General features: G+C 41.3%; 1 protein-coding gene across 1 annotated transcript in view; it reads left to right on the plus strand.

Annotated features, from left to right (window-relative positions):
- The window catches only part of LOC140946809 (structural maintenance of chromosomes flexible hinge domain-containing protein 1-like), a 49,915-nt gene that overhangs the window by 23,114 nt on the left and 11,162 nt on the right, over positions 1-15,639 (plus strand). Inside the window, exons 31-46 of the mRNA XM_073395919.1 lie at positions 230-312; positions 911-1,037; positions 1,505-1,585; positions 3,378-3,482; positions 4,905-4,958; positions 5,599-5,724; positions 6,791-6,870; positions 7,655-7,726; positions 8,320-8,405; positions 9,707-9,828; positions 10,426-10,487; positions 11,174-11,261; positions 11,741-11,872; positions 12,800-13,085; positions 13,754-13,873; positions 14,800-14,885. Coding sequence (XP_073252020.1) covers positions 230-312; positions 911-1,037; positions 1,505-1,585; positions 3,378-3,482; positions 4,905-4,958; positions 5,599-5,724; positions 6,791-6,870; positions 7,655-7,726; positions 8,320-8,405; positions 9,707-9,828; positions 10,426-10,487; positions 11,174-11,261; positions 11,741-11,872; positions 12,800-13,085; positions 13,754-13,873; positions 14,800-14,885 — 1,710 coding nt within the window. The remainder of the gene's footprint in view (positions 1-229; positions 313-910; positions 1,038-1,504; positions 1,586-3,377; positions 3,483-4,904; positions 4,959-5,598; positions 5,725-6,790; positions 6,871-7,654; positions 7,727-8,319; positions 8,406-9,706; positions 9,829-10,425; positions 10,488-11,173; positions 11,262-11,740; positions 11,873-12,799; positions 13,086-13,753; positions 13,874-14,799; positions 14,886-15,639) is intronic.

Below are 15,639 nucleotides of genomic sequence, written 5' to 3' on the forward strand. Positions count from 1 at the left end.
GCAATAAAACCCAGATCATAAGAAATTTTCATCATTACATAATACAGTTGTGGTAACCTTTTTCCCATATCTTTACTCATGCCGACGTAGTTAATGCTCAAACTTGGGAGGTATCCCCCCCAAAAAATCCAGTCGAGCCACCGTAATAGTCATTGGTTTAGCGAACACATACATGTATCGTACCTTGTGTTCTGAGGTGAAAGTATCGTCATTTTTGTCTTTATTGTAGGCACCTCTTTCTTGTGATGAACCAAAATACTGCCAAGTTAGTATGACCGGTGGAGCAGGACTGGAGTTTTCCTTCACGCTAAGGTAACATCCATCACTATGAACGTTTTTGTAAAGTGAGAGAACTTGTTATTCTTAAGCGAAAGAGAAACAAAGGATCATTATGCGTTTCTGGGAAACTGCCCACCTACCCCTCCCCTAAGCCAAAATTAACACTTACCTCTCACTTACGGCAAAATGTTGGCTTGGCGGAGGGGTGATACGAAACAAAAATGAATAAAAATGACAGTACAGTAGACTTTTTTACAACAGACACTGAACCCAGGGAGATGGACATGGCTTTAAGCCGCTTACCTTAGGCTGCTGTTAGTTGCCTGTAAATTACCTCTCTACTAATCTCTCTTTTCAAAATTCCTCCGCCATCGAATGGCTAATATCATTCTACGAATATAAAGTTTTGAACTAACTTTTCCGGCCATTATTTTGAGCACTAGGCGAGTTTTCAGAGCCAAGTAGAGAATTGGAATTGCTCTTGCGAATAGTTAGGGAAGTTAAGCAACTAACTCGACAACGGCTATGGCAACTCTTTTGATGTTTGGCGTTGCCATTGTGGTTGTCCCTTAAGCTGGTTTAGAAAAGGAACAAAGCAATTTGTCTAATTTCGGTCACGCCCTATCTGCAGACCCCACGCCGACGCTCCCAGCATCTTGAAGTGCTCATGCAGTGAACCTCGCATGAGATTAGGAGAGCCTCTAGTATCAGATATCATTCTGTCAGCAACTGATAAACATGGCAACAAAACAGGCAAGGTGAGGAATTTCCTTTCAGAACATCTTTTCTCTGGCAAAACCAATCTGCAACAATTGTTTCAGTAATTCGTTTTATTTTTTAATCAACAAAATTATTTGATTGTTTTCTCGTTTTCTGTGTTTTTTTGTAGTTTTCATTTTCATTCGTCAGTTTTTTTTACTTTATTTTATTTACTTCCGTGTATTTGCTAGTTTCCAGACCACGTATTGCCAGAGTTTTATGTTTCCTAAGGTGGACTGAACAAATTGCATACCTTTTCCTTTATTTTAATTTGTCAAAAAAAAAAACTGTAACATGTTTGCCAGGCTTGTTGGCCATCACCCTCGTATCATGTTTGAGCTTGATTGTCTTCTCATTTGCTATTTTGTTATGCTTCCTCCTACAGTATTCATGTACAATCTTTTCTTTTTCATTAGTCGGTTTCAAACCATTTTTTCCTCTTTTTTTGTTCTTTGGATTCTTTTAGTTTCCCAGCCACGTCTTGCCAGAGTTTCACGTTTCATCAGACGGGCTGAAAGAACGAGATGTCCAGTTGGGATTCACAGCTGTAAGTACCGGCCGATTTTTTCTAATAACCGACTCTTTTTGTCATTCATTCTTGCAAGGAGTCTTGTTGACTGTGAGCTCAAGCTGTTGTCCATACTGGAAGTTACCCAAAATGGTGAAAATGGTAATTTCGAGTTATAGGGGCTTTACCACGAAATTTTTCAAAATTCAAACATTGAGAACTGCCACCAGATATAGTGAAACATAAAAGTAACCGCTCAAAACGTTAAAAGAAGGATTAAATATCAGACCAAGTACAAAAGGAAGCAGGCATGGACAAACTTGAATGAGATAGAAACGGATTGTAATTGGAGTTTCTGAAGACTTGTTAGGCTAACAGTTTTGCAAAGTAACGTTTGATATGATGGTGGGGAAACAGTTTTGTTTTACTAGTAGTTTCCAAATTCATGAATTCTCGTCTCCACTTAAAGGGACAAGTTCACGGTTAAGCGCATGCTCATTAATTAAATTACTTTTTCCCAATTTATTATTAATCCTATCGGTTAATAATCCCTCTCACATGTATCTTAGCGAACTCAGAGTGTATTTCGAAGTAGAAGTGTATTTCAGAGTAACCTGAAGTAGGATGGAGGAGTGCTAAAATCGCAGAAAAAATTATTGGATTATGCCAACACTACCAACGTTGAATTTATTGTTGACCCGAAGGTTTTATTCCATGGTTGATGAATGTACAGCTATTTGCACATAAGTTGATCAAGTAACTACCAGGGGAGTGTGCAGATTGGTTCTTTGACAACATTATGACATGATCATATTGCGTGCATAGACGATTCAGCATGTCCCGACAGAAAACAGGATTTTGATAAATTAGCATGTGGCGAACCGTGAACCTGTCCCTTTAATGCCATCCTGCCCCAGTTCTTCAAAAAGAAGGATAGCTGGAAACCAATTGCTTTATCCAGTAGAAAGAGATTTTTCCTTTGGATAGGGTTATCCACCCTTTGAACAACTGGAGCCAGGCTTGTAATTAGAAAATCACGATGACTTATCTGTACAATTAGCAATTACTGAATGAGGCCGAGTAGGAGGTGAAGAATCGAGGAGGATGTTATCCACCGAGGCTGAAGGCCTCGCATGTTCCAAATTTGGTCAACGTCAGTTTGTTATGAAGAATTAGCCGGGGGCTTTGAGCCAATCAGAAATGGTGAAATATTTTAAGTGAATGATAACTGCATTTAAACCCCTTCTGCAGGGTTTATTCTACAGCGCGGCCTTGCGGGATTTCCGTAATTTGGAAAAAAATGCCGCATAAAATATACGTTGCCGCGTCAAACGAGGCACAAAAGAATAGACCCAAGAATGAGTACTATTTTTTGAAATAAAGTATTCAAAAACATGACTGACAACAACACTGATTTGACGGCCGCTCTTTAAACTTACTTCGAACTTTTATAGCCTCTTACTTTTTCATTTGCCTTTCTCTTCTTCGTTTGAGTCATTACTTCACCAGACAAACATCCGGGATTCTGCAGTAATTTGAGCCCAGTCTTTTTTAGTTGTCCAGAATGTTCCAAAATGGCGGCAACGCGCCAAGAAAGGTTCGTTTTCTCATGGAACAGTCTGTACCAATAAGTTCAAATTCCTTTTGGGGACCCAGTTTCTTGAAAAAGGGCCCCCTAAAATTACAGAAGGGGGCCATTTGACCCTCATTAGCCAATTTTTAGAATAAACCCTGCTTCTGGTAGCATGACTCTGCCAAGGAATTGCGTTTGACGTTTTAGTAGCTGTATTTGTATTCTTTGCTTACAACCCTGCTGTGTTTTGTTTTGTAGGATGGTAATATCGTAATCAAGAACATTCAATTTGAAGATGGCCCCCTTGGACACAGAGAAGTCAGCATTAAATGGAAAGATCTTATATGTTATCAGAGACTAGAGGTGAGTATTGTAGTATTTTTACCATACATTGCGTGTTTCAATATCTCTTGTAATTTTAAGGTTAGACTTCATGTGTGCAAATGAGCGAGAACAACAAAATGTTCCTACTAGTAAAAACCAAAGGTTACGGAATGTGGGCGACCACGATCCAAGGTCAAAACGCTTTTGCTCCAACGCTGTGCTTTGCGCAAGTTTCACGTGACAGATGGTCAAAACACGCGTCATCAGATTATGAGTGATAGAAGGGCCAAACGTGCGTAATGAGCATTCCATTCATTCTAAGTGGAAGTCCAAACGAATGCAGGCTACATACATGCGATGCATGCGTAATAACAACCTGTATATTAGGATTGCGTGCCCCTCTTATCGCCCGCAATTAGCGTTGATTTCGGCACATGTCAGTGAAGTTCGACGTTTAGAACGGGCCTAAGAGAAATCATAACTTGCCCTAAAAAGGCATGGATAACATGTCGAAGAGGTTAATAAACTAATAAAATGATGTAACGAACAAGAAAGTTAAATTCTCCCAACTAATTTTGTAAGGAATTGTATAGTTCAGTATAGAGTATTTATATGTGGATGTACTCGACTTCTCATCTCCCTCCAATGTGACGCGGGTTCATCTTGAGGCGGACGATCATGTTGTGTTTGTTGATGCTTCTCTCCCTCGTGGCTGATTCTTTACCGTGTTTTCCCTTCTCTCTCTTGTTTCAAGAGAGCACGGTAGTTTTCCTTTCGCCTCAAAAACCAACAATTGCAAATGGCAGTTCGCCAGATGTCTACAAACATACGAAAGCCAGATATTTTTAAATTTACGCCTACATTGTACAAACGTTTTAGATGTAGAGGCAGGGCTAGGAAGTGCATCCATGTAGTGATTATTCGTCTGCAAATCTTGATCGTAGTAGACTGCAAAACAGTCGGGTTTTTTTTTTTTTTTCTCAAAATCGTTTTTGCGTAGCTTAAGAATCTCACACGCGCGAAGAGCGCCAGCCTCTCACGGTCTCTCCCCAGTCTTGCTCGCCGTTTTCAGCCTCCCTTCAGACCTTTTGTTTGACTGCTCGCGCCTACTTGAATACGCAAAAAATACGGACTGTTTTGCAGTCTATGATGGTATGGAAATTTGGAAATGTTGGTTTTCGAGGGGGAAATCGGAGTACGTGCGGAAAAACCTCATTGAACAAGGAAAGAACCAACATGAAACTCAACCCACTTATAGTGTCGCTTCTCGGTGGGGCCCAGCAACATAAGTGTAAGGCGAGTGGTCTTTTTCTTGCCTTCCACTTGCACCTTACTTGGAAAAAGACCCAGATTTTTGCAAGCGCCAACGAAGCAAAGCTATTTGTGAGAGCAAGTTGTCATGAGTCAATTTGAGTTTTTGACCAGACCTAAATTTTTGGTACATTAATGTTTGGTTTTCAGGTTATTGCAGGCCCACCAGCGAAGCTCAAGATTCTAAAGTTTGATCACTCTGAGGTAGGTATGAAAAACGCGAGTCTTGGACCCAGTGTGTTTCAGTGTTTCATCTTCAAATGTTGAACACTGAATTCAATCTATCAATGAGTGAGTGCCAAACCCACTGAAAGAGTGTCCTTTTGACGCTTGGAGCCCCACGTGACATTAAATTGAGAGGCATACGCACATTTCAACCATGACTTTTTTGACTCTTCAACTCATAGATAACATCACAACACTTTCATGCACAACAATGTTGTGTATAAAGTCTTTTTGTCTCCTCAGCTAGTTAGGGCATTTTCCATTTGCCAGAACTGACCGGCCAGCACATTCCCGTTGTAATGATAATTTTACTTTTAATCAAAGCTATCCAGCCAGATCAGTCAAACTCTAAATAGTATGCACGAAGGAAATAGTTTTTCATCAAAAACTCTTGGAAAAAGCCTTTTTCATTTTCAAAATGACAGGTACAGCCATGGTCTGACCAGCCAGTTCTCCCTTTTGGAAAGCACACTAAGTTAGAGTGCTTGTTGGGATTTCCTCGACCTCAGACTTGCTGTAGTACGAAACAACATTGCTTGGAAAGCTTCCTATGCGTTATCAAGCCTGCTCTTGTACAAACTAGAGTTCATGTTGTGATTTGTTTTTACTTGTTTTACAGCCTCTTTCGGTGTTTAACGATACCAAGATGCCATTTCCTCTTACTGTTCAACTGTGCGACAAGCTTGAAAACCCTTCAGATGAACCTAATGTTAAGGTGGTCCTTAATACGGACAGAGGAATTAAGGTGAGAATCTCAGTTGTTGTTATTCAATTAAAATTTGACCAAGTCTTTAATAGTTTGGTCTCCTTTTAATAAATGCAGTTTCAGTCGAACCTCCACTAATGACCACCTCTCGACAACGGCCCCTTTTTTGTCCCAGGGGGGCAGTCCATAGATTGACTCTTGTCTAAACCTCTGAACAACGGCAACGGCCACTAAGGCGTGTTAATAAGGGAGTTTAAGCAACGACGACGGCGACGGCAACGAGAACGGCAAAAAGACAATAGGTTAGATTAGCAAAACAACAGCTTTGCACGTGCACGACTACAACGTGAAAGTGCCTAATTTCACGTTTTGTCGAGGACGGGAACACAAGACAATAACTTTCCTTTTCTTTTCCTGAACTTTGATACAATCCTTCAGAATTCGACTCCATAAAAAATTGCCCACATTTGACGAATTAAAGTGACTTTTTCATAGCCGTCGCCGTCGCTGTTGCTTAAGCTCCCTATTACCTCTTGACAACGGCCAGTTTTTTCAGCAACCAGCGAAAAAGTCAAGAATGGTCGTAAAGTTTGATCCGTATGGCGCGTTGGTGATTAATCGCGGCAATCATATTTTGATTGTGATCCATTTATGCTGCTGCAGTAAGCATAAATTGTCTACGAATGCTGCGAGCCTTGCTTGTTTTGGAACGTTAACATTTTAATTCAAAGCAATATTCAAGTTTTTTGGTGTATTTTATCTCTATGTATTATATATGATTGGATTACCATTATGGGATACAATAAGAATGAACTTAGTAGCGCAATAAACATGTTGTACTCCCTATCTCCCAATAACGGCCACTTTCTTCTGTCCCCAAGGTGGCCGCTGTCGAGAGGCTCGACTGTATTATGTAATCTGCGACCTTTTCTTGCAATTAAAAAGATCTGGTCGAATGAACTGTTTTTACTGCCTTATTTCTTGAGCGTTCTATCGATGGTACGTTGTGCACCTAACTATGCAAATTTATATAAATCTGTGCAAAATGATGTTTTTCTTGGTAAGAATCTAATTGTGGGCATTTTTATTATTTTATTTTTTTCAGTTGACTCCAGCACCTGCTCAGCAGAAGACGGATAGCAAGGGTCAAGCAACGTTTGGTCAACCTACTGTGAGCGCAACCAAGTAGGTGGAATATGAACATTTCAGTCTTCTTATGCCCCTGTTCCTGCCTCTTACTTGATAGCTCTTACCTCAGCCCTTCACGAACGTTACTGAGTCAAACAAAAGCTTTCTTTACTTTGTACACCGTTTCTTAGTTCTGCTACTCGGCAGTTTTAATTCCCTCTTAACGGACGCCTCTGTTAGTGGGACACCTAGAGTTGGTCCCTGGCTTTCCTTAGTCATTTTCTTTGACTTCCTATAAGATAGAGACCTTCCTAAAACAGAAACCTAGAGTTGGTCCCTGCCATTCTTTAGTCATTTTCTTTGACCCTTTTTGAAACGCACACTTCCCTAAAACGGACACCAAGGGTCGGTTTCTGCCATTCTTTAGTCGTTTTCTTTGACTCTCTCTAAGATGGACACCTCCTTAAAACACTTCGAGTTTGTCCCTGTCGTTCTTCATTCATTTTCTTTGATTCTGTAGAAGACGGACACCTCCCTAAAACAGACACCTAGAGTTGGTCCCTGAAATTATTTAGTCGTTCGGATTCTCTATAAGACGGACACCTCCTTAAAATGGACACCTAGAGTCGGTTGCTGCCATTCTTCATTCATTTTCTTTGACTCCATAAGACGAACACCTCCCTAAAAAGGACACTAAATGCCGGCACACACTTGGTGCCGATCAAAAAAATATCCCTCGACTTTAAGAACCCCAACCTTGGCATTTCTTAGGAACAATTTCTTCTTCAGTCACAGTTTAACTCTGTGAAATAACTTGGAGTAACGTGTGTTTGAAAATCAGGGGAATGTATGGAATAAGAATCAAAGCCCTGCTTGGAAGAACTGCACTGGATGCGCCTACGATAAGCGTGAGGTAAGTTCTGTGAAGTAGGTTAATACACATTTCACAGCAACTCAGCGACTTGGTCGAGAGCTCTGATTTATGAGAGTTTAGTCCTCCGAAATGGCGTCCAAATGTGTAAAACTTTATTGGAACTGCGAACTGCACTCCAGTTGTTTCACTGCATCGTATTAAAGATTTTCACGTTGCCTCTGCGGTCTGTAAGAGTAAGGACAGTGGAAAATTGTTGTTTATTCGCCGAAATATTCAATATTTTGTATCAACAGCGATGTTGAACGTCGCATTTAAAGCAAAAGGAAACGGCAGAGACCATGACCAACTTTCGCGCTATAAATGGGCTATTGCATTCGCTTTTGCCGTTTTTGGAGATAGCTAGTACATCGCTTAGGGGTGAATATGTTACATACGTTACCGCAAGCGTTGAAAGAAGTCGGACGCGTCAAAGCTACTTGCGATCGCTGTTCTCAAGTTGGTGCTTCTGATACTGTAATTTCTTGTGATACCTACCCGCCTCTACCAGCTGTAGCTATTTGCGGGTAGTTATATCTGCACTGTCATATTCTAATGATAAAGTTTTTGTTTTGGTTATATGTTTTGCATTTCAGAGTGGAGCCTGACCCATCGAAGGCTGTAAATCTTAACGTCACGTTTGATTCTAATGCACCTTGTGTTGTTGGAGAGTTGTTACCAAGTAAGTGAGACCATTAGATTGCCAGTAGTCTGGTAGGACTGTTGGGCGGGCAAGTGTATCCCAAGCAAGCAAACGGGTTTCCAGTTTTGCCGTCAAAACTTGCGCTTTCCATAGGCTGTATTTCCGGCGCTATCTCGGGTCCGGTCGAGGTCGCAAGCTCATTAGAGACCTCAAGCAACGACGACGGCGACGTCAACGAGAACGGCAAAAAACAATAGGTTTAGATTGGCACAACAACAACCTTGTGCGTACATCACGTTTTTTTTTTGTACATTTCTTTGCCGTTGTTCCACGACTACGACGTGAAACTTCCTCAGAATTTTAATACAAAACACCGATTTTCCTTTTTCTTTCGTGAACTCAGATGCAGCCCTTTAGAATTCAACTCCTAAAAAAAATAGCCATCATTTGACAAATTAAAAGAGTTGGGATAAGAGCAATGTAGTTTGAAACAGCGCGAATTCACTTTTTGCGGAACGTTTCCTCCACCGGTGCCGTCGTCGTTGCTTAAGCTTCCTAGTTACCGAACAGCGACTGATAATCGGGTCTAGACTACGAGTAGTCCCCATTTTTCCTCAGGGATAGTAGAGCAAGCGAAACGCGAGCGCGCGTGAAAATCACCTCACGCGAGAAAGGCAAGACGGGGCTACTGACGGGTTAAGACCGCATATGCAGGTCAAATACTTTGTCTAGTGACTCCGCATTTTAACCATTTAATCTTCAAGAGCGACCAAAATCCATTTTCTCCGATCAATATCAACACGTAATCAAGAGAAACGGTTATGAGAAATGATAAAATGATCAACCAAGGGAAAAGGCTGTGATTTTTTCTCCACTTTCAGCAGCATTTGACTGATATTAGCTATGTATAGGGAATTCTCATCCAAAACGGAAGGTGATATGCAAGGACTTGTTCGATTAGCACCCTCTGGGATTCCAGACCTACAGAGTGGCAATTCTCTCACCTAGGTCTTAAGGGAACTGTGTGGAGATTAGTATGGAGAATTTGTAGGTGGATATCGAGGCTTGAATACACTTGGCTATGTCTTTCTAAGCATTGCGCTCAGCATTGTGTGACTAAATTCCAGGGGTTTGGAGATCTATATTTTACTTTAACCTGAATCCGAGTTCTGACCATACAAATTCAACTTCAAAGCAGTTTGGCCACGTTAGGCCATTGATATGTTGAACACTTTTATCAGAAAATTTGATTGACTCATTCCTTGGGTGGGTGTTGGCATAAGAGCTGCAGGTTGGGGGATGTTTTCTCCCCCAAACAAACCTACTGTCCTGCGTTTCAGCTGTTTCAGCCCATGTCGTTGGAGAGGATGAGGCTGTAATGAAAGCAGCAAGTGCTAAGGACATAGTGTTGAAGATATGGCACTCTAAGGACGGTCCAGTATCAGACAAGCCCCCAGCCAGGGTATGTTATACTAGCCTGTTTTCTTTCACATCACATAGTAACTGGGTTTCACAATACATACACTGTAAGTGTCAAGATTCTTAGGCACTAACTAGCCGAGAGCTATTGTCTAGCGCTGTCACCAAGATTTCAAGCTGACGTTATATGCAATCAGTAGGCGGGAAATTGAACTTCAAGGAAATAGTTACGTCCTAGTTACCTTTTGTTTCCTATGAAAGTAGCCGGGAAATGCCGGATCCAGACCTTGAGATAAGGGGAGGGGGGGGGGGGATGGGGGCGGTCATCCAGACTCTTAGATAAGGGGGAGGGGGGGTCAAAAATATGAGGGAGGGTCGGGCTCCCTGACCCCTCCCCTGGATCCACCACTACCGGGGGTAATGTTCATAGTATCCGGAGGAAATCCCCTGCCCGTTCCTCTTAGTGACAGCATATCCACAGCAGAAGGGCTTGGTTACGATTCAGAAGTGGTAAAATGACTGGCCTATTGTTGATAACTTAAACTGTTATCGTACTGAAGTCACAACGGTGTAGCATAATGCCGCTGTTAATTGAAACCTCCAAGGCTTAACATTTTACTTATATTGTAATTTTGTTAAGGCCACAACGTTGTACCCATCAAAGCGGAAGTTAACGGATAAAGATGGAGAATTCTACTTCAGGTACTACTACTACTACTACCACTACCACTACCACTACCACTACCACTACCACTACCACTACCACTACCACTACCACTACCACTACCACTACCACTACCACTACCACTACCACTACCACTACCACTACCACTACCACTACCACTACTACTACCACTACCACTACTACTACTACTATTAATAATAATAGTAATGATAATGATAATAATAATAACAACAACAATAAATATGAAACTTATTTATTGCGCATATACAATGGAAATATTTTCATGTGCGCATTACAAACGATGAGATAAAAATAAGTAAGTTAAAAGCTGTCTTAAAAAAGTAAGTCAATTATAAGCTACCTTAAAAAAAAAAAGTTAATTAAACGCTATCTTAAAAAAGTAGGTTTTGAGAGCTCTCTTAAAAGATGTAAGGCTCTGAATGTTTCTTGTCTCCGCCCGAAGACTGTTCCACAGTTTGGGAGCTGCTGACTGAAAGGCTCGGTCACCAAGTCAGTAGGTAGGCATCGTGCGTTGGCTGGTACCAACAAAGTCGCATTCCTGGACCTAAGAGTATATCTAGACTGGGCAGCCACAGTAATAAGATCAACTGAAGTATAATTGATTGAGTAGTTTTCAAAGCAAGCAATGCAAATCTTTCCATGCATTCTCTTATAACCATATATTGTAAACTGCACTCACTAGGGACCTCAAAGTACCAGATATGTCAGGTGGCTATTGTATGGTGGTACAGTTTGGATCTGCAGGAGCAGCCACACTCTCTAGTAAACCGGTGAGAGCATTGTTTGTTTAACGTGGAGTCTTCCTTACCAGTTACATCTTGCATAAACCCTTATTCTATTGGTAATAACACTTGTTGTCTGTAACGTTAGGAAGAGCTTCCTTGAGCGAAACACACTGGATACCCTCTTGCGGTCTTTTTGTTGTCTGCAACGTAAGGAAGAGCTATCTTGAGCACAACACACCAAATACCAACCTGGCGTCTGTTTACGACAATCCTTTCTTCTTTCTTCTTTCTTCTCAAATCTGTTCTCTTATAAAGAAGCACTTCTGTTTAGCGACATATTTTACAGTGGATTCATTTCATTTTTCTACAAGTTAATCAGTTTTATCACTTAGTAATACATACTTTAGCTACCCAGCGTTTGGAGAGTTCTTTGGCCTCATCAGCTAAATACTTTACCAATTCTTAATGATAGTAAGAGCCAACTATGTTAGTTAACGAAGAATTTCACTTACTCCCTCTTGCAGATTACATTCACAGCAAAAGCTGGTCTCCCTGTGAAGCTTGAACCGGAGACAATGCCTGCGACTCCTACTGTTTCCAACACTCAAAGGACCAACAGCCGAACCCTGGTGAAGACACTCAAGTTACAACTTAAGGTGCTAATATTTACTGTTTTTTGGTTGCTTTCTCCCCTCATTTTAATGCCAAAATCACCCCACATCTTCAATTACCATTACTTTGCCAATGTAAGTAGTTGGTGAAACCGACAGAAACCTTAGCACGCAAATAACCGAACACAAACGAACGACGAGAAATGGTGACGTCAACAATCACATTGCTGAGCACCATTTACAGACGAAACATCGAATCGATTGGGACTCTGCGACATGTATTACGTATTCTACAGACTACTATCAACGACTCACTTTAGAAAGCTCGTTTACTAACTTAGAACAAAAAACACGGAATCGTAGTCAACAGTTGCCGGCACCGTACAAACGACTTATTAACGGAATCAAGCAAAACTAACTACGAGAGAACGACTGGACAACTGACAATTTGACGGATCGAATCGCACCAATGACATTACCAGTCTTCAAGAACATCACGGAATCTTCAAGAACATCACGGTTCGACTGGTAGACGACCAATAACATTGCGACCTAATGATGAATCAGGTCAATAACCAGAGTTTTTAAACTCTGGTTATTAAAATACCATCAAATGACGTGATACAACTCACTTTGACTCTGAAGATGATTACCGCACAGGTTGTCGAAACGTCAGTCACTGCCGACAACATCAGTCCTATTCAGGACTTCCATAACGAGCGTTGGGCGTTTTTCTCAATTCTGATCTGAAACCAACTAATGTTGCAGCTCTCGTTAGTTGCTGATCTCTCAACAAGGTTAAAAAAACCCTCAGCGTGCATGTTTAAAGGTCCATTTCAATATTCACTATGGCTTGATACACATTTGTTGAGCAAGAGCTCAAACATTTGTTGATCAGCAAATGCTGAACTGCGTGACAATGGCTTTAGGCATCCTTGAGACAAAGATTACTCTCTCTGCCGTTTGTTTTAGGACAAATTTGATAACCTGACTGGCGAGAATCTTAAAGGAAAGGTGGTTGTTAAGGTAACGACACCATCAGAAGGCATTGACGAGATCCCTGCTCTGATTGGAAATGTGTACTCTTTAGAAGTACCCCTGGTCAAAGGCGTGGCCACTGTACAGAACCTCCTTATTCAAGAGAACACTGCGGGCAAAGACGGACAGGAATACCTGCTGAACTTCCATACTCAAATTCCTCCTAATTCTTCGCCTCATCCTATTCCCGTGTTTACATTGGCATTCTTGTTTTACAATGGCAAGTACTCTTCAGTTTCATGTAGTGCTGACTTTCTTCTTCATGATTAGGGGCCTGTTTACATGAAGGTGGGGGACCCCAGGTAGGTGAGGTAACCCACCTGTCCACATAACCTCTCACTTTAGTTTGATCACAGTTACATGATAGGTGGGGTGACCCGCCACCTGTTACCTCACCTATCTGGGGTCCCCCACCTCCATGTAAACAGGCCCTAACTTAAAGGATATCCGATAATGAGCTTCTTCCTTGTGTGACCTTTTTGTTTTAAAATAGAAAATACACTGCGGTTTTCTGTCGTGCTTATTTTCCTCTCCCTCTAAGTATTGACACAAAATAACAAGTGCTCGTCCTTTCTGCAACCTTTCTTTTGTTTTACAATGGCAAGTACACATCGGTTTCGAGAAGAAAAAAAAATGCTAGATTCCTTCTTCATAATTAACTTAAAAAATAAACTTCTCGTTCTTTGTTCGACCTTTTTAGAATAGCAAGTACACTTCGGTTGTTATAAAGAAGTGCCTAATTCCTCTGATTGATTAACGTAAAAAAAGTGCTTTTTTGTCCTTTGACCTCTCTAAATCACTTCCTTTTAGTTACTTTCTACCTTGTTTGGCAGTGTTTTAACTAACACAGCATATTACATAAACAGTACTTTACTTTTTTGGTTTTAGATGTAAGGAAACAGCAACAGATGGCTCAGCTGACGAAAGAAAGAGATCACTTATTTGAGACGATACGCACCTACCGGCTCCTTTTTGAAACTACGCGACAACTCATTAACGAGATGCAAGGTTGGTGGCTTATTTTTGGTTCTTTGCAGTCGACCACATTAAAATTCGTCCACAGAGGTGGCGAGGGGGAGTGAGTCATCTGGTCTTACCCTTTAAGTCCCAAGAGTGACTAACATCAATTTTCTCCTAACAATAACACTGCATCATCAAGAGAAAACGTTATGAGAAATAATAAAATGATCACCAAACGGAAATGCTTTGATCTTTTATCAAATTCTCTCAACTAATTCTGTAAGGAAATGTATGGAGATCAGTCTGGAGAATTCCTATGTGAATATAAATCCTCCATAAAAAGACTCAAAAGCTGACGCATCGAGTGCTAGCCCGTCGTCAGACCCTAAGAAGTGAGCCATTACTAGAAGGCAAATAAACTCTGTGGCCATTCTCTTCCCCAGCCATGTTAAGGTATATTTATGTATTTATTTACTTATTCCATTGCCTTGTGGCGATGATTTTCTGACAGGAGCAGTGACCTCAGTGAAATATGGAACTAGTCGATTTTTAGGCAGCCTGGCCGAGCGGTTAGAGCGCTGGACTTGTAATTCGGAGGCTCCAAGTTCGAGTCCCGCTCCAACCGTTAGCTGGATTTGTTCACGGTAGTCCCGAGTTGAAATCCTCGGCTGGTTTGCCTCCGGCCAGTTGGGATTATTAACCCTATCAAGTTTGATTCAGATCATCTGTTTTAGGCAATTGCTCGGCCCCACCATCATTAGTGCTATAAATACTGCCGAGGGTAAATAACGGAATTATTATTTTTATTATTTAAGTTCCAAGTTCGTGGATATTATTGATACTATATAGTGCTGTAATGGTTAAATCAGTTTTTATTTATTTCATTGTAAGCTTATTTTCATGCATGTTAGGGTTTAAGATTTGAACAAACAATTTTATAATTGAGCCATAACCTTTATTTTTGTCCATTACAGTGTCAGTGCATGAAGCTTCTTTACAAGAACAGAAGCTGAGAGGGGAACTCAGAAAACAGAACATCCCTGCAAGCAGCTTAGCATCGGTAAGGAGTAATCCTGATACAGGATCGAGCCACCCTAATGGAGTAGTTAGAGTACCAAGCTCAAGTCCAGAGGTCGCTGGTTTTGGTTTATCCTGAGGTCCCCTCTTTTTCACAGAGGCTTGGCGGAGACTAGAAGGGGTAAACACACGTCGTGAATGCTGGGAAGGGGAAGAGCGGAAGCGAGGTTTCCGCCACTTCTCTTTGTCCATCGTTCACACGACAACGCTTCCCAGTCATAAAAGAAATTATGTTCTTGTCGTCGGAACTTCTGTTAGGGGAAAAATGAGGTGCACATGTAGCCACACGGCGCTGGCTGGTTTTGATTTAAGTTGGATCTGAGTTCAACTCCTTGGCCATGCCTGTTGGTACCTCTGAAGCTTTCACGTTTACTTTCGTTTTCTTATTTAGACGAAGTGCTAGAAAGTTGTGGATGATGCTTCATTTTGTTATTGTGCGTACGTTTTGCATATTGCCGGAAAGTCTCATTTTGTAAAAATCAATTCGCGCCATAGAATAGTATTGTTAAATATCCGTTTCATTTGAATGGTCGCACCATAGCTCCAGGAGTGAAAGAGTTAATAGGCCGATTTAGCAACAGAACGGGAACGTCAGTTGACAACGCCGCGCGCAAATCAAACAACTGGCTTGACCAATGGCAGAGCGGCAAATTGGGCACCGGAAGTCGTGTTTAGTCCCTTCCGCGCGCTTTCCCGTCGTCAACTGACGTTCCCGTCCTGTTGCTAAATCAGCCTAA

Source organism: Porites lutea, chromosome 8 (assembly GCF_958299795.1).
Source record: "Porites lutea chromosome 8, jaPorLute2.1, whole genome shotgun sequence".
NCBI classification, from domain to species: domain Eukaryota; kingdom Metazoa; phylum Cnidaria; class Anthozoa; order Scleractinia; family Poritidae; genus Porites; species Porites lutea.